The following is a 17,735-nucleotide window of genomic DNA, read 5'->3' as shown; positions in this document are numbered from 1 at the left end:
GCCTATGACCTTATTCCCGACTGCTGGGGGTACAACGGCAAGGCAGTAGGCACAGAACCCCCCAGAGTTTTTCTCTGGGGGGGGGAAGGAGGGATATAAAGCTGAGCTCAGTGCTCCATGAGCTAATCCAGCCCCTGCCACGGGTATAGTGACCCCAGGGCCCAACAGCCATTAGTCTTATGTTTGCCCAGAAAGGAGCCTCCTTGACGAGGGAGACCCCCGACCCGTCACACTTCCTCACTCCCCAGCGTTGGCAGCCTTTGGGGGTTGCCCTTGTGTCCAGCGAGGGAGATTCCCGCGCTGCGTTGGTGGGGCCGGAATGAAAAGCTGAGGAAAAAGATGCTTGCAAGCCGGACATGTAAGCCGGGCCTGTTGCTTGGAAGGCACGGTCACCTTGAGAGTTCCTGCTAGCTGGGGTGGCCTCTTTCCCCGGCTGCGTCTGGGCCCCCGCTCAGCACCAGGGAGTCCTTGAAAGGAGGTGGCAGCTTTGATCAGCGGCGGGGGGGTGGGGGGGTAACCGGACTGCTCATTGCCTCTCACCCCGAGAAGAGCTCAGGAGCTGCTCCCTGGGGTCGGACCTGGGAACAGACGGGCCCCCGGCGGTACCCCTGCTCTGTGGGGCCCTGGCGCCATTCCCCGGGGGCTGCTGGCGGGTTGGCCCCCCGTTCAGCGAATGCTGAGCTGACGGCTGTTTTCAGAAGGTTCCTCTGAGACGCGGTTTGTTTGTGTAAATATTTGGACGTTTCTCAGGCGTGATTATGCAGCAGCCTGCTCTCCTCATGCATATTCAGAGGCCTCCAGCGACTGATTTCCCCCAGGGATATTGGCTCGAGGCTGGGGTGACGGGCCCCAAGGGAGGGCAGTGGGTCTGATGCTGGTGGGGGTGGGTCGAGGAGCAGGTGTCTGTGCCCCTGCATCCCTGCTCCGCTGCTGTGCCCTGCGCTGGCAGCCCTGGCTGGGCGGCAGTGACCAGGATTCTGCAGTGGTCGGCTGCAGGCTGCTGCGACGCTGATGGGCACTTGGTGGTGGTTACCAAGCACTCTTCCCAGGCACTGACTGGCTTTGCGGGGCTCCCTGGCTGCCAGCAGCAGCGACAGCCCATGCCAGAGCAGTCCCCTCCCCGGGAGGAAATTGAGCAACATTGGGGGAATCTAGAGCTCCCCAGGCCCCCTGTCTGCATGTCTCTTGTCTTCCCATAGCTCATCCCTGGCTGCCCTGCTTCTTCTTCTCTCCAGTCCCTGCCCCAGTTTCCTGGATGTAACTCTCCTGAGCCTCTGGGCTCCTTAGTCTTCCAGCAAGTTCATGTTCTAGTCTTTCTCTCACGGGGCCAGGCTGTAGCATATGGGGATCCCACCACACACACCAACCAAACCCAAGCATCCTGTGCTTGCTCTGGAGCAGCAGAGAGAGCCAGGAACGGGGGAGCCCCTCATGGGGTAGGGCAGGAGGAGGGGATGCGGGCGAGTGGAGCCTCAAGGCAGGTAGAGCACTCTGTGGCTTGGAGAGCACAATTCTGGAAGGTGCTGCTGCCTGGGGTTGGGGGTGGGGTGGATCTGGGGGCCTGGAGCCTGTGATAACTCCCAGCCCTCGCTCGAGGGAGAGGCACTGTGCTTCCTGTCTCACCGGCTCTGATACAGAAGCATCCCTGCTGGCTCTGCTGCCTGGGCTCTTGTTGGCTGGAGCCTGGGCCAGTCCCCTTGGCTGTGGGGGTCTGGAGGCTCTGGCTGGAGCCTTCTGCTCAGCTGAGTGGGGACTTGGCGCTATTGCCATCTGATGGGTTGCCATGGGGTGAGATGAGTGTGCTGGGTCTCGGGCCAGCTCCCAGGGCTCCATGTCCCAGAAAACAGCTCTCCAGCTGGAGCCAACCGGCCTGTGGGCAACCTCTGTGCAGATGGGCTGTTGGGACGAGGTATCTTGAGAGGTCCCACATTTCACGGCCTGGGCAGGTTGGGAGACTATGAAAAGTTTTTCCGTGCTGCGCTGCAGGAAGTGGCTTAGCTGGACTCTGAGCCTTCGCCGTGGGCCAGTGCTGGGGCAGGGTGCTCCCGGCTGGCCAGTTCTAGGCTGGTGTGACAATCTGAGAACTCTTTCTATTCTGTTTGACGCTGGGTGTATCTGTCAGACTGCACACTCCATTTTCAGTGTGGGGCTTGTCTGCCTTCTCTGGTGTCGTTTTACCTCCATGTTGGACTAAAAGCCCAAGGGGTAGTGACATAGCGCTAACAGCAGAGAGTCGTTAAACTGTCATGGTCCTCTGTTCACATGGAAGCCTGCTTGGAGAAAGAATTGGCTACCCTACCACCCAGAAGAACCAGTCTGCCCAGGTGTGCCGGTAGCTAAGCAATGGGTCACCTGGTGGGGGAGCTTCGATCACCTGATGAGGCTGATCCGGGGGGGGGGGGTGTCACCTGATAACGGGACCTGGAAATTATTAAAGAAAGGGTTTCTCACTGGCCCTTTGAGAGAGAAGGTTGTGCCCAGGAAGCGTGCCAGAGAGGCCAGCGAAAGAAACCGTGCTGGAGTCTGCCCAGACCAACTGGTGCTTAAGAGCATGCTGGTACAGCGTGGTGGGACCCAAACCCTCTTGAGTGTCCATCAGGGGAAGAGAGACACGGTGGGTGAGGGAATATCTTTTATTGACTCTCTGCTGGTGAGAGAGACAAGCTTTCAAGCTACCCAGGGCTGTGACAACTGGTCCAAGAACTGTCAGATCTGTGTCCCTGCAAGAGGAGGTCTAGTGCTTTAACTGTACAGGTGTGTGTGTGTGTGTGTGTGGATAAGGCCCAAGTGTTCAAAAATCACAAATCAGACTCCAAACACAAATCGTGAGATTGGCTTAAAAATCATGAGATTAAAAAAAACAACAACCCTCCAACAACAACCCAGTAAAAATTCTAGAGTCTTTTTTTCTTTGCCTTCAAGTGTCCTGAGCCTCTAGGATGGACTCAGGTCACGTTTTCAAGTTTTCCCTGGAGCCACAGTGGCTAGCAACGTACTTTTTAAAAAATACCTGAAAGCTGAGATTCTCCCATAATGGTTTGACTCAGAACTGGGCCTCTAAGGAAACCACCAAATTTTGTGAGCTCTGCAATAAAATCATTTGCATCGCCTAGGATTTTCTATCGCACCCATCAGCATGATGTCTGTACCGTGGTGGTGCGTTTGTGCATCCAGCACTACATGAAGTTAGTGTGGACAGGGTCAACATGGCATAATAAGGTGCATCTCTACTGCCAGGAATAAAGGTGCATTGGTTGCCCGTTTAGCCTATTATAAGGATTTCCATCTTCCAAAACTGACTACTCAATTTCACGCCAACCTAATGAGAGAGTTAGGGAAACTGAGGCATGTGGGTGGGGGAGTGACTTGTCCAGGAGCCGTTCAGTCTCAGAATGGGAACGTGAGTTCCTGATTCCCTGTGCTCACGCTACTGGACCCCCTTCCCTAAAATCCTGCCTCCGGTGACATTAAAAACAAACGCTGTGAAAACACTTCTGTTCCCACTAGAGCAGCAAACAAAAAGCACTTGACTTGCCCCCTGCACCATAGGGGCTGATGAATGGAGCTTGTTTTCTACTGTCATCTGCTGATGCTTCTCCCTTTTATGTTCCCCCCTGCAACAGGCATCATGTACATTACGTTATTCCATACGACGGGGATCAATCGGTGGTGGATTCCTCGGAGAATTACTTTGTGACTGACAATGTAACCAAGCAGGAGATTGATCTGATGCTGGGACTTTTGCTGGGCTTTTGTATAAGCTGGTTTCTGGTGTGGATGGATGGAGTTCTCCATTATGCTGTGCGAGCCTGGAGAACGAGCCGACGGTATGGTAAGTGCCTCCCTGCCAGCTCCCCACCCCTGCTGGAGTCTTTTGGCTCATCAAAGGAAGTTTGAATTGTTGTTGTTCGGGGCTTGCGGGGTTTTAATATTCTTTTCAGAGGGTTTGTATGTTTTTGACTAATTTGTCAGAGGCTTGTTTGGCTGAATTTCAGCTCTCTACATTAAAAAGTGAACTTTACCTGTAAATATTTACATGAAAATCCATGGTACCATGAGGGGGGATTTGCTGGAAATTGATATTTACTCGTGAACACAAGATTGAGCAAAGAAGTGTTTGCTGGAGAATGAAATGTATATGGAAAGTCCTATTGTTTGCATGTGTAAATTTGTTGTATGCAGTGTTATAGCCATGTGGGTCACAGGATCTCAGAGATTCAAGGTGGGGGATGTAATATCTTTTATTGGACCGACTTCTGTTGGTGAGAGAGACAAGCTTTTGAGCTTACACTGAGCTTTTCCTGTCTCTTTCACCAACAGAAGTCGGTCCAATAAAAGATATCCCCTCCCCCACCTTGGCTGGGTAAATTTGTGGCATTCTGGGAATTGGATAGAAAGATGAAACGTGTGTAAACATTTCTGTGTATATATTTACAGCGAGGCATCAACTTGCAGTGGCAAGTTGATGTTGGCAGCAGGGGGAAATTAAATGTCCATGTATACTGGTGGTGATGCGATGAAATTCTCTCTCACACATCCCTCCTCTGGTCTTGATCAGCATTGTTCCAGATGTGGTCATTTGTGCTGTGCATGCTGGGGAATCTCCACTTGGCAATGGCAGCAGTCAGGAGGGACTGGATGGGCTGAGAGCAGGAGCAATAGGAACATAGGAGTTACCACACTGCATCAAACCTGTGGCCTATCAAATCCAGCAACCTGGCAGCGGCCAGCCACAGATGTGTAGAGGGAAGGTTCAAGACACTCTTTCTCTAGTCCCATGGTTTCCCAGCACAGGCTTTCCCTGGTATTGTGACTGGAAAAGAAACCGAGAAAACAGCATTACAATAACAAAAGGCGACTTATTTCAGAGTGGTAGCCGTGTTAGTCTGTATCACCAAAAACAGTGAGGAGTCCTTGTGGCACCTTAGAAACCAACAAATTTATTTGGGCATAAGCTTTCGTGGGCTAGAACCCACTTCATCAGATGCATGGAGTGGAAAATACAGTAGCAGGTATAAATACAACGACTTGAAATCCTATCGTCTAATCAGCGTCTGTGTAAATTACACTCTCTAAATGCCAGTTGAGGTCTGTTAAATTACAATTTGCTTTTTTTAAAAGAAAGTTTTATGCGCAAACCTATAAAAAAAAATTCTAATTAGGGAAACTGTCTGCCTCTTTCTAAAAACTTCCATCAGAATGATATTAATTTCTCATTAGAGCTTCCAAATCCCCAGCAACCTGCCCAAGCAATTTCTGAATTGGGCTGTCTCTTAAGACTTCTGTGCTGTGTGTTCTGAAGTGGAGGGCTCATTTTCAGAGGGGTCCTGCAAGATCTAAGGTATACAGCTAATGATGGGGCCGTACCGCCGCCCTCTAGCCATCCCACCCGCGGCCATCATATCGTCAGATCTCATGAGCTAAGCAGGGCTGAGACAGGTTAGCATGTGGATGGGAGGAGAGAGAGAGAGACAGCTGGAGCATCACAGTCTTTGAGAGCTGATTTCTTTAGTTATGTGTCGGGCTGAAGTATAAATAACTGGGTGGAATCTTTAACTCCTTGTAAACAGGGTCTTCATAGACAACTGTTAGTAACTTAAAGGGGGAAAGGGCCCATCTATCTCTTTGATCTAGCCAGTTTTTCTTTCATTCCTTCTTTTTGCTTTTCTGTGTACACATGCCCTATAAACTTTAGAGGGGGTTAAGTAGCCAGTGATTCATTAGGGCAGTAAATTGCACTGTCTACTCCTCTAGGCCTCCCAGGCCAGAGATGTGATGTTCAGGAGAAAATAGGACCCCGCTGGGAAAAATAAATACCTTCCCTTCAAACCGCCCATCACTAGAGGCAGTGACGCGGAGCTGGGATGCGTCAGGGGAGCCAGCCCATGGTGTCCAGCTAGGGTGACCAGAGGTCCCGATTTCATAGGGACAGTCCCGATATTTGGGGCTTTTTCTTATATAGGCTCCTATTACCCCCCCGGCCCTGTCCCGATTTTTCACACTTGCTGTCTGGTCACCCTGCGTCCAGCGCTTTGGGCACTCCTGGGTAAAAGCTGCAGAGGGGGCCCCAGCAGTTTGTCACTTGGCCGGATGTGCAGAGTGCAGCTGTAATGCTGGCAATAGGGAGGGCAGCTCTTGAATGCAGAGGTAGCCTGTGCTCCATTGTGGGGAAGGGTGAGCGCCCCCCACAGGGCGTCTGGTGAATCAGCATTTGTGCACGCTCCCAGGCTTAGCTCTGTGTGTTGGTGTGGATTTGTGCACGGGTATATTCTTGTGTCTCTGTGCAGCCGGGCGTGTGTGCCTGTGGTTCGGTACGAGTGCAGGTGTGTCTAGGCATGTCCACGTGAGCACACACGCAAGTGATCGTGGGGCTGTGAGTGAGCTTGGGGTGGCTGTGTGTGTTTGGGCGTGCGTGTGTGTGCACACAGGCAAACAGCTGTTTGTGCGCGGGCGTGTTTCCATGTGAACCTGCCTGGCCTGTTTCAGGGGTGGTTTGTGCGGGGGCAGCTGGGGAGCACACCGGCCTGGCTGTCCCACTGAGCTTGAGCTGAGTGAGGTCAGCTACTCTGGAAAGTGCTCGGGGACCAAAGCAGAGCCAAAACCCAACAACAAAAGAATGACACCCCCGCAGCAAAGAGGAGCCCTCCAAGCTTCTGGGAGCAGAATAACAGCTCCCCTGGCAAAGGCTTGGGGAAGAAGGCAGGAGCCCTGCTCAGTGGATTGCCCCCCTGAACAAACTGCACATGGCTCGTCTCCAAGAACGCACCCCTTTAGTCTGGGGTGTCCCACTGGAAGTGACTTGGCTTGGGGCCTCCTGTAATCTGGCCCTGACGCCTTGCAGGGAGTCAGGCAAAGCTGCGACCTGCCCCAGTGCAGCCGATCCCTGGCTTCCAGCAGGGCAGAGAGTCTCCCCTGGGAGTTTGCAGGGGTGCAGCTAGATGGGACTCACAAAGCCCCACAAGGGCTTAGAATAAAACCTGGGATGGATTCTCTGAGCCAGATCCATCACTGTTCATCAGCTGAGGGGGCTGGTGGGGATCCTCGCACAGCAGCAGCCCCACTTCCATGGCCCCAGGGGGTGCTGTGTAAGGATTCTGAAAAGTCACCCCACTTCCCTCTGGGCTGCCCAGGCCCCATCCGCTCTGCCTTCATCGGCCCATCCTGGAATCCCCCTGCGCCCAGAGGTGTTCCAGGGGTACTAGCAAGGGAAGGAGTTGACCTCTGCCCTGCACTCCTTTGTGCTAGCGTAGGGGATGCAAAAGGGCAGCGTTGAATTGGGCCCTGTGGGGGCAGCTTGTCCTTCGGCTGCTCCAGAGTCCTCACTGGGAACCGGGAAGGGCTGTGTCCAGAGTGTGTCACATCTTGGCCAGGCAGTGCATGCGTTTGTCTCAGTTTATCCTACCTTGGAACAGCATCTCTGACTCTGAGCATTCAACAGAAAAATCACAAGTCAGGTCCCTGCAGTCATGAGATTTTCTAAAACATCTACCTGAGATTTCTGAGCCTTTAGGGGTCCCGTTTTCAAGCTCTTTTCTGTAACCAGGGAAGTGAAAAACTTCCCCTTTCAAACAAAAGGAAAGAGAGCTGAGATTGTCACCTGACTCCAGCCGCTGGGGCTTTAAGAAAATTACCAAATAGCATGAGACTCAGCAACACCTAAGGCTGCACACGTCGGGTGGACCGTGTTTTTAGTCCTACCTGCCTTTTTCTGTTGGGAGCTCAGTCGAATGGAGTGTGGAGAGGGGCAGTTTTCTCTCTGTTCACTTTGCTCTCCTGGGAGGTTACAGACGAAGTTGGTTCTTCAGAGAAAGGCAGGCTGCCTTTCATAGCAGGCACCTTCACTGGGAACCCCGCATGGGGACTGGCTCCACTTGGAATAATGAAGCAGCTCCATTGCTGAGAATTCTTAGCCTTTCCTGGACTGGGGTTCTGTCACTGGCACGCCGGGGGTTACAGAAAAATGGCCCAATAAAAGCAAACTAAAAATGAAATAAAGTGGTTGTAGCAGAGCAGGAAATGAAATGAACCCCGTGTTTGAATCCTAGAATATCAGGGTTGGAAGGGACCTCAGGAGGTCATCTAGTCCACCCCCCTGCTCAAAAGCAGGACCTATACCCAATTAAATCATCCCAGCCAGGGCTTTGTCAAGCCTGACCTTCAAAACTTCTAAGGAAGGAGATTCCACCACCTCCCTAGGCAACGCATTCCAGTGTTTCACCACCCTCCTAGTGAAAAAGGTTTTCCTAATATCCAGTGTGCAAGGACACACTGAGGTCTGAACATCTCCAGCTGCTGTTGTGTGGTGCTTTCCAGCTTCACCGCATTTTGCCAACTGATTAGTCCACTCGTGAGCCAAGAGTAATGATTACCATGAGCCGCATTTTACAGAGGGGAAACTGGGGCACAAAGCAACTAAATGACCTGCCCAAAGAGGGGGAGAGGCTGAGATTAGAACTGTTGTATTAATTTAGATGCAATGTATGGCCCCTTAAGTGTGAAAGGTGTTAACAGGACCCTGTTGCCATCCAGCATCAACAGCTTTGAACGAGGGTCAGTGTTTGCTGTACAGAGTCCTCAGCTCGCTTAGTACCATGGCATACCCACCACTTAAAAGCCTTGTATTAAAGGTCCAGAATAAGAAGGAAACCGAGTTAAAGCCTTTGAAATGTAAAGCATCATGTTCGGCTTTCGTTTTAATAGCATTCCGGGTTCCCTTTGCGGTTAGCTGGAGAGCATTTTTAGAAGGAAAAGACCTCCTGTCTGGCAGCCTGTGAGCTGGTTTCCGAGATGGTGCGATCTGTCCTTTTTAGGGAAAAGATGAGTTCGCTGAGATGGGCTGGAGCTGGTTTTGGTTAAAGACCAATCCTATTTCCTAGAACCATGCCTCCCCGTCTTTCCAGACGACCATACCCCTCTCAGGAGTCTGATTTGTCCTGTGTACCCCCAAGTTTCACCTCACTTCATAACTACTTGCTTACAAAATCAGAGCTAGAAATACAAAAGTGGCACAGCCTCGCTGTTACTGAAAAATGGTTTACTTTCTCATTTTCACCATAGAATGACAAAATACAGCGATTGGAATATAAATATTGTACTTCCATTTCAGTGTATAGGTTACAGAGCACTATGAACAAGTCCTTGTCTGTAGGAAATTTTAGTCTGTACTGACTTCACTACTGCTTTTTATGGAGCCTGTTGTAAAACTAGGCAAATACCTAGGTGAGTTGATGTACACACACACACACACACACACACTCTCTCTCTCTCTCTCTCCCTCCCTCCCCCCCCCCCCCCCCCCCCGCTCCTGGCTTTCAAATTTCATTTAAAAGAAAAAAGGTCTAGCTTTACAATTGTGAAGAAAACACGTCCTAAGGGTAAATTGTTTGTGGGTTGTCTTCCTGAGTTTGCAAACTGCCTGAAACTGCTGCTTTGAAAAGTATAAACTATCCCATTCCTCTCAATGGCTGTTGACTCTGAACCCTACAGCTGATAGTTTAAATGTCAAGAGAGTTCAACTATTTCACTGATGAGTGATTTTAGCAGAACTCTTCAGCTAATAGTCCATCTCCCACACTCCATGACTGCCTTTCACACTGCCCCAAAGAAGGAAGTCAATATCAAAATGAATACAGGGGCCACAGTGCTGATTGCATCCTTTAATACCTTAAAGACCCACTGCTGCAGAATTTTTCATTGTGGCCGCAGGGACCTTGCTCCAGAACGTAGGACCAGCATGGTATGGGGTCCTCCGAGCAGTGCAGGCTCCTTGCTTTAAAACAATACTTCTTGTTTTGTTTATATAGTCCCTGCTATCCATGGATCTGAGAGCACTTGTGGACAAATCTTTCCCCCCACCATACCCAAAGAGGGTACAGGGTTTGGGGAGACTCCTGAGGGGTTACACATGTGACATGGGGGGGCTCAGGAGAGCAGGGCAGAGGTGGGCTGGGACTGCCCCACTGGAGATCGCCAGTGCTCACCTGTGGTACACCTTTACTCCCTCTTGTAAAAAGAAAAGGAGGACTTGTGGCACCTTAGAGACTAACCAATTTATTTGAGCATAAGCTTTCGTGAGCATTTCGAAAGCTTATGCTCAAATAAATTGGTTAGTCTCTAAGGTGCCACAAGTCCTCCTTTTCTTTTTGCCAATACAGACTGACACGGCTGTTACTCTGAAACTCCCTCTTGTGATACAAGTCGCTAATACTAGCCTCAGCTTTCAGATGGAGAAACTGAGGCATGGGGAGAGAGGACGCGACTTGCTGCCAGGCCACACAATGGGTCAGATGCTGAGTCGGGACTAGAACTCAAGGGCCAGCTTCTCTTATCCCTAAATACACTCCCCTGCTTTCTGATGTGCTGTCCCCTAGTTATGCAGCATGTCTCACACACTGGTGCCATCTTGGCCAACATGCTGGGGGGCCTGACCCCGAGACCTCCCAAACTAAAAGCATCATCTGCTGTCACCTGAGCCAAAGCTCTCCAGCTGAGGCTGTCACCGGCTCTGGGGATGACCCGCCCTGACCAATGGCTTACGGCCCGTTCAGCCACTAACCGCTTCTTTCTCTTTTCTTTCCCCTGCCAGACAATTCTTGGTCTTGGATTCCGAAATTTTGTAACTTGAAGGAGTTCAGGAAACGTCACCACAGGCAGCACGAGGAGGCCACCGGGAACATGGTGCACATCAAGCAGAAGCTGTACCACAACGGACATCCCAGCCCCCGACACCTCTGAGAAACGCCTTCCCCTCCAGAGGCTGCAAAGCCATTTTAGAACTGGGCTTCTAGGGGAGCGTCTGTGAGTTCACTCCTCCATGGAAGACAGTGGAGGACACCATTTTATTTACCTAGGCGGGGTGATTCTGAGGCACGCCGCGAATGCACAACTAAGCCAGTTCTGGCTGCAAGGCAGCCAAGACATTGCACTGTGTTCATCGTTTTATTGTCAGACTTCTGTGGATATGTAAAAAAAAAAAAAAAAAAAAGGGGGGGGAGGGGGAAAGATTTGCATTATACTTCCAAATCCCCGTCCCCACTGTTTGAAGTTCTCCTGCACCTTCAGTGTACCTCTTTTGGAATCTGTTCTCCTAGGGATCTGCTCTCAGAAGACATTAACGATGATCAGTCGAGAGCTAGAAGGCCTTTCAAATTGTTTTGCTCCATGATGTTTCCTTTCTTAGGATGATTCATGCCGCCGCAGGTTTGGATGGGGGCTCGTGCTGGCGCGTTTCCAAGGTGCAGTGTCCCTTTTTCTTTTGGCTTTTAGTTGTTTATTTTTTGCGGTCAATGAAGTTCTAGACAAACACAAATGAATTGTTCTTCCTGTTGGTCTACAGTGAACCCTGCCTTAAGCAAAGGCCCCCTAGGAAGCTGCAAAGAAATCACCCACCAACCAATGGGATTTTAGCATTTTAAGAGGGCTGATCCTGCTCCACCTTGCACCAGTTTTATGTTGGTGTCACTCCATTGATTTCACTGCTGTCACTCCGTGTTTACACCAGCATGAGAGGAGAATTGGAGCCAGGGCCTTTGATGGGGTTGCTCCCAGGGCAAGAGAGGAGAATAAAACTCACGGAGATAAGTGGAGTTACATCCCCCATAAGCAAGGGGAAAAATCAGGCCCACCACTTGCTATATAAATGTTGTCAGTCATTCACCGCACCCCCGGGAGGAAGTGATGTATTACCCCCATGTGACCAAAGGGGAAACTGAGGCACAGAGAAGGGCTGTGCCAGTGAGTCAGTGGCAGAGGTGGGAGTAGGCCCTGGAGACTCCCCGCTCCTACTGTGAGTAAGGGGCGAGGGACCGGCCCCAAGACCTGAAGGGCGAGTCCTGTATAACACTAATTTCTAATGAGGGCCTGTTGTAGTATTTAGTGGGCTTGAGTTTAAAGGGCAGAGGAAAAAAACGTGTTGAACCGTACCGGGAAAAATGAATGTCCCTTCTGTGAATTCTTGGATTCTGTGCGAACCCGCCTCGGTCTTGATTGCAATGTCTGGGTGGGGGAAAAAAGAAACCAACACACACAAAAACCCCCTTTGTCTTATTTTTAATTGGCTTCCTCTGTCTGCGACCAGTTTAATTTAGAAAACAAAACGCAGACCCAGAGCTTCGATATTTCATAGCACATCTGGCCTTGTAGTCACACCTCCTGTCTGGTTGGAAAATATGTGGCCAGCTGATCCACATCGGTGCTTGTGCGTTTGTCATTTAAGGCTTCCTGGCTGTAGGCACTTGGAAGTGTTTGGTTGAGAGAAGCTCCTTTCCAAGGCAAAGGGTGTTACAGCCGGGGTGGGTGAAATGACTCTTGTGAATTGGGCCTTATGGGCTAAATCCTCAGCTGGTGTAAACTGGCATTGACTTCAGCTGAGGAGCTGGCCCCTTGCCGTCAATAGAGATTGGCTAGCAAGCTGTCTTGGATGATTTAGACACAACAAATCCTGCGTCTGGACAGAGGGTTAGACTAGATGACCCGGGCGGGACTTTCTAACTCTGTGATTCTATGATGCCAATGTACACAGCCCGAGGATCTGCCTTTCATTTTTTTTAATATGTAAAGCAGCCCTGTGGAAGAAAATGAGCTTTACATCAGCCTGCCACAGGGAGCCTGCCACAGCAGCGAGCGGAACTAGGTGATCCCAGGCCAGGCTGCATTAGAACTGTAGTTCTGCTCTGCACTTTGACTTCGTGTTGCTGTTTCACGCGCGAGCCACTTACCAATGAAAAGTGCCCAGGGATGGCTCATGCTGCTCCAGCCGTGTGCGAGTTTCAGGCCAGGTCCTGCCTCTCGCCCAGAGGAAGCGAAATCCTTCACCATGCACGGGGCTGTGTCCATTTTCCATCTGGCCTCTTTTCCATACACAGACTAGTTTAGTTCCCCCCCCCCCCCCGCCCACCCCACAGCCCTCCCTGAGCAACGGCAGGCTGTGGGCGTGATGCCCAAACCTGGCTAAGCCTCACGCCGTGGAAAAGAGCACATCCTCACAGCACAGGGTCTGACCCCCACCCCCCCCCCCCCCCGGCCGCTGCAGGCAGTGGCAATACGCAGTGAATTTAATGCACTTTGCAACAGGCATATTCAGCAAAAAGCAGCTGGGCCACAGGCACCTCTATGCAAAAAGGTCGGTGCACCCCTTATGCCTGGAGGTTGCTGGGTGGAGCCTCTGCACAGGTGTGAATTCACCGCCTCCAGGGCCGTTCTTACGTATGTTGCACCCGCATGACTTTGTTGGCCTGATTCGCTTCTCCCAGTGGTTTCCCGGGGTGGGGGGTTCCATGACCGTCACTAGAGCGACTCCAGCTTTCCCGCAGTGTAACAGCGGTCGGACCAGGGCCCACTCCCAGGAGGGGAAAACCTGTGCTACAGCTGGGCACTTCGTGAATGTTGGGCCCTAGGGACCGAATGGTGACATTCAAGCCTGCAGAGCGGCAGCAGCCAGCCTAGCCTCCGGGTTTACAGGCACTCCTAATGGCATGGCCGTGCCGGACTTTTTCTGCCGAGGCAGCGCTCCCAGGCAGCTCCAGAGAAGCATTAGGTAAAAGAGTGCTGGTTCTTTGGTGGTTTGTTTTTTTAAGAGCCCCTGTGCCCCCCTCCCCCCAGTATCAACCCAATGAGCATTAACGGGGTGGAAATTCCAAAGCGTTTTGATGGTGCAGAATCGAGGCCCATCCCATCCCCAGTGCTGGTCTTCCCTGGCCTTGACTGCCGCCATCTGAGTGTGTGGGCTAGTGTTCTGTTGTCCAGTTGAGCCCGTTACTGTTGCTTGCAGCTCAGCTGTTTGTGACGTCTCCTGTCCTGGCGTCCCCCTTCCCCGTGCACGTGTCTGTTTTGCTTCTGCCTGGATGTTTGTGTGGGGTGTTTTTCCTCATTTAATTGTCTGAAGTGTAATAATAGTGGCTTGTTCGTTGTGCTCTTGCCTCTGATCCAGTCTAAAACCACAGACAGCGAGAAGCGGGGGGCCTAGGTAGTAAGGAACGTCTGCAAAGCAGGGCTCAGGGTGGGTAAAGAGCAGGTGGGTCCTAGGGAATGGGGAAGCCTGGGCAGCAAGATTAGCGTGTAGCCTGTGATGGCAGCTACAGAGGGATGGGGCCTGGGTAGCGCTGCATGCGGCTTAGTGCTCATGAAGCAGCTGCTTTGGAGAAGGTTTCGGCAGAAGGGGAATTTTCTGCAGCCTCAGGAGGGGCTATTTTTAGAGCAGACGGAGCTTAAAACTGTCTCTCTGCATTTGATCTCAAGAGCAGGGATTGGAACTAACATTTTCCCCTGTAATTTCAGACCAAGAGGCCCTGTGATTCTACCACTTTCAATAAAGAACAGAGGCATGCTCCTGTAAGGGCTTTAGCAAAGGAGACGGGCCTGCTGACGTCCCCCAAAGCCTGCCAGCAGCCCCTCTTTAAAGTCAAGCCTCCTGTGCCCAGATCTATGGACTAGTCCCCAGCTCCTCAATGAAATCCCTGCAGATCATGGTATTTAGACTCAATTCTGCCCATCCCTAGTTCTGGGCTTTCTTTCTCTTACTTCTTTCTTTAGGCTTAAAGACCCATACTTGACACAGGCAGGTCTTTGTTCCTGACAAGCCAATCCACTCCTTTTGTTTAGTTTCCCCCTCTGACATCATCATCACCCTCCCTGACATCAGGTTTGGTTTCTGCTGAGCTTGGCGGCTTATAGGTTAGGAACAAGTATCAGGCAATGGGTTTAATGGTGCTGCACCAGGGCGATGTGGTGCCTTATTGGTTAGAGCACTCAGGCGGGCAGGGTTTTATTTTCAGCTGTGCCCCAGTCCTGGTGGGTGACCTTGGGCAAAGCCAGTCACTGCCCTGTGCTTCAGTTTCCCCATCTGTGAAATGGGGGTGATGATACTGACCTCCTTTATAAAGTGCTTTGAGCTCTACTGCGGAACAGCACTAGGGGAGTTAGATATAATATGAGGGAGGGTTTTGACACCTTAGTTCTATGCACAAGTCTTCACTACAGAGGGAAAAGAAATGCCTAAAGTATCCGCTAAGAAACCAGATGGGGGATTCAGGTCTGGGCTGAGCACCAGCACAAGACCCATATCTCATGGGTATCACCGTTTTCTCAGTCGCACTGGCCCTCGGGGGGAAAGGGTGTGATCTCATTCCCTTACACTAAAATAGCAGGGGGCCAGCCCAGCAGAAATCAGAGCCCCATTGCGCCAGGAAGTGACAGTTCTCCCCTCAAAGAGCTCAGAGCCTAAATGGTGGCAAAAGAGAGGCAGAGGGAAGTGACTTGCCCCAAGTGCCCCAGCAGCTCAAGGGCAGAGCTGGGACATTGAGCCCAGTTGAGTACTCTATCCACTAGGCAATGCTGCCTCTGCATTAACTGTGTTTTTTGTGGGGGGGCATGTTGGGGAGGCTTTCAGGATGGGAGCTTGAAGAGGGAGTCCAGAGCATTCTGGAGCAGCTGCTTTAAAACCTTGTGTACACTAAGGAAATTATGCAGCTATTTCATAGACTCATAGACATGCAGGGCTGGAAGCGCCCTAGAGCGGACATCCAGTCCAGCCTCCCACAGTCAGGCAGGCTCAACTAAACCTAGAGCCTCCCTGACGTGTTTCTCTAATTACAATGATGGGGCTTCCACACCCTCCCTTGCTAACCCCTTGCAGAGCATAATTGCCCTTAAGAGTTCGAAAGCTTTTCCTGCTAGCTGACCTAAATTGCACTTGCTGCAGATTACGCCCATTATTTCTTGTCCTACTTTCAGTGGCCATGAGCTCAAATGCTCATAGTTCTCTTTACGACAGCTGTTAACACGCTTGAAGACCACTATCAGGTCCAGCCTCAGGTCTCTTTTCAGGGGGACTAAGGGCGCTCCAGTTGTTTAACCTCTCCTCCTAGGTCAGGTTTTCTGTTGTCATTTTTGTTACTTTCCTCTGCAATTTGTCCACCTCTTTCCTAAAGCATGGCACTCAAAACTAGACAGTACGAAACCAGCTGGGGCCTGGCCAGGACCCCATAGAGCAGGACAGATCCCTGCCGTGTCTTACACACAACACTCCTGTTAATTCATGCTAGTGCCAGGGGCAGGCTGAGGCTATGTCTACATGGCCAAAAGAAAAGGGGGGGGGGGGGGGGGGCAAAGACACAGCCACTTGGCTTTTAACTGAGGTGAGCAGCTTGAGTTACACCGGCATTGGCAAACCAGAGTTAAAAGCCAACTTGCCGTGTAGACATCAGATGGGCAGGCTCTCATTGAACCCTGCTTACAGCAGCTCTCATTAACCTGGGGTGTCAAATGCCAGTGGCCTCCCATCACAGCTTAAGTCTCACTGAAAGTCAATGGGACTTAGGCATTTTTGAAAACGCACATTCAGGACCGGTCTTGATGCTGCAGACCCCGCTGGTCTGATTCAGTGAGCCAGGAAACGGCTCTGAGCTGTAGGCGAGCTATTGGAAAACGCTGGGGCTGCAATGTATGCATGCCTGGGGTGGCGTTTTTGTGTTTCAATACCTAGGGCAGGAGCAGGGAGTGCAGGAAAGGAAGTTTAAGAGGTGCTGTGATGCTGAGCTGTCAGTTCATTGCGTTCTGGTGGAGCTTTCATGGTAAGATTCCAGTCGTGTTGCTGTTTCTGTCTGGGTAAAAGCGTGAGTTAATTTCTCCCTGGGTTGGTGTGTGTAGGCGTTCCCATTTGTATTATATGCTATGTTTTCCATACTATCCTCCATTCTATGGCCATATTTATTTTTAACTGTGGTCGCTCATTTTGTTCCCTTCTTCAAGCAGAGCACTGTGATTTATGCTAAGAAACGATGCAGGCACCATGAGTGATTAGTGTCACCCCAAAGGCCTCAATCCTGTGAGGTGCTGAGCACCCTTCGTTCACAATGACTAAGGCAGCAGAGTCTCTTACAGGATCAAGGTGGTGCTAATAACGCTCCACCATGAGGACACTGTAGCAAAACTTGAAGTAATACTTCCCTCAATTTGTAGTCCCGTTCGACCTGTTTTCTACACCCAAAAACAATTTTGCACACATCAAAGAGAGAAGTAGGCTCAGCCTACGTTGGTATTTCCTGAGAGACAGAGAGAGATTATGCTTTTATGGATTTAATCCTGCAATAATCTCTCTTGCGATCTGAAAAGCAATAATGGCTAATTTTCTTTTTGATGCGCTTGCATAAATGAATGTCATCTGTATTTCGTATTCTCCTGGACGTTGGGCTCGGAGCTGTGCTGTTTCTGCGCTGAGTGAAGGGGAGGGTGAGCAGCTCCTAGTGAAAGCTTCAGCAAGCTTTATGGGCGGGGGGCACACTGTGATTTTTTGGGGGGTGGGATGGGGGGAAGTCAACGAGTGAATGTATTTCAGCCAAGCCTTCCCTTTCGATAATGTTTGTATAATAGGTGATCGATTTAGCCGCCTGAAACCAAGCCCATCCTTTGCTGTTTGTCAGTAAAATAGTTTTTTGCATGTTTTGCATCTGTCTGGTTCTTTCCAAACTTTTGCAGAGAGGGAATCTTTTTAAAAGGAAGCAGGTTATTCCAAACACAGGGAGGCGGCTTCTAGTCAGTGTCACTCCCCTGGCCTCACAGAGTGTGTTGGCCCTGAGATATCACAGTGGTGGTGGTGATCAGTACCTCTGCTATGTCTTTCTCCAGCATTATCTGTCCAGCGGCAGCATATTGAATAATGGAAGAGGTTTGTTCTCTAACAGAAGCCTCTGCTAATACGCATGCCCTGGCCTTAGAGTGAGTGGTAATATATGTATATA

General features: G+C 50.9%; 1 protein-coding gene across 7 annotated transcripts in view; it reads left to right on the top strand.

The window, feature by feature from the left end:
* The window catches only part of TMEM240 (transmembrane protein 240), a 35,177-nt gene extending 17,743 nt beyond the window's left edge, over positions 1-17,434 (top strand). For all 7 annotated transcript variants that reach the window (XM_075120987.1, XM_048825197.2, XM_048825198.2 and 4 more), the window contains 2 exons: positions 3,624-3,832; positions 10,586-17,434. In XM_075120987.1, coding sequence (XP_074977088.1) covers positions 3,624-3,832; positions 10,586-10,734 — 358 coding nt within the window. In that variant the 3' untranslated portion in view covers positions 10,735-17,434. The remainder of the gene's footprint in view (positions 1-3,623; positions 3,833-10,585) is intronic.
* The last annotated feature ends 301 nt before the right edge of the window (positions 17,435-17,735 follow it).

This window comes from Caretta caretta, chromosome 18 (genome assembly GCF_965140235.1).
Source record: "Caretta caretta isolate rCarCar2 chromosome 18, rCarCar1.hap1, whole genome shotgun sequence".
NCBI lineage: Eukaryota > Metazoa > Chordata > Testudines > Cheloniidae > Caretta > Caretta caretta.
This window is presented reverse-complemented; position numbering and strand designations above follow the sequence as displayed.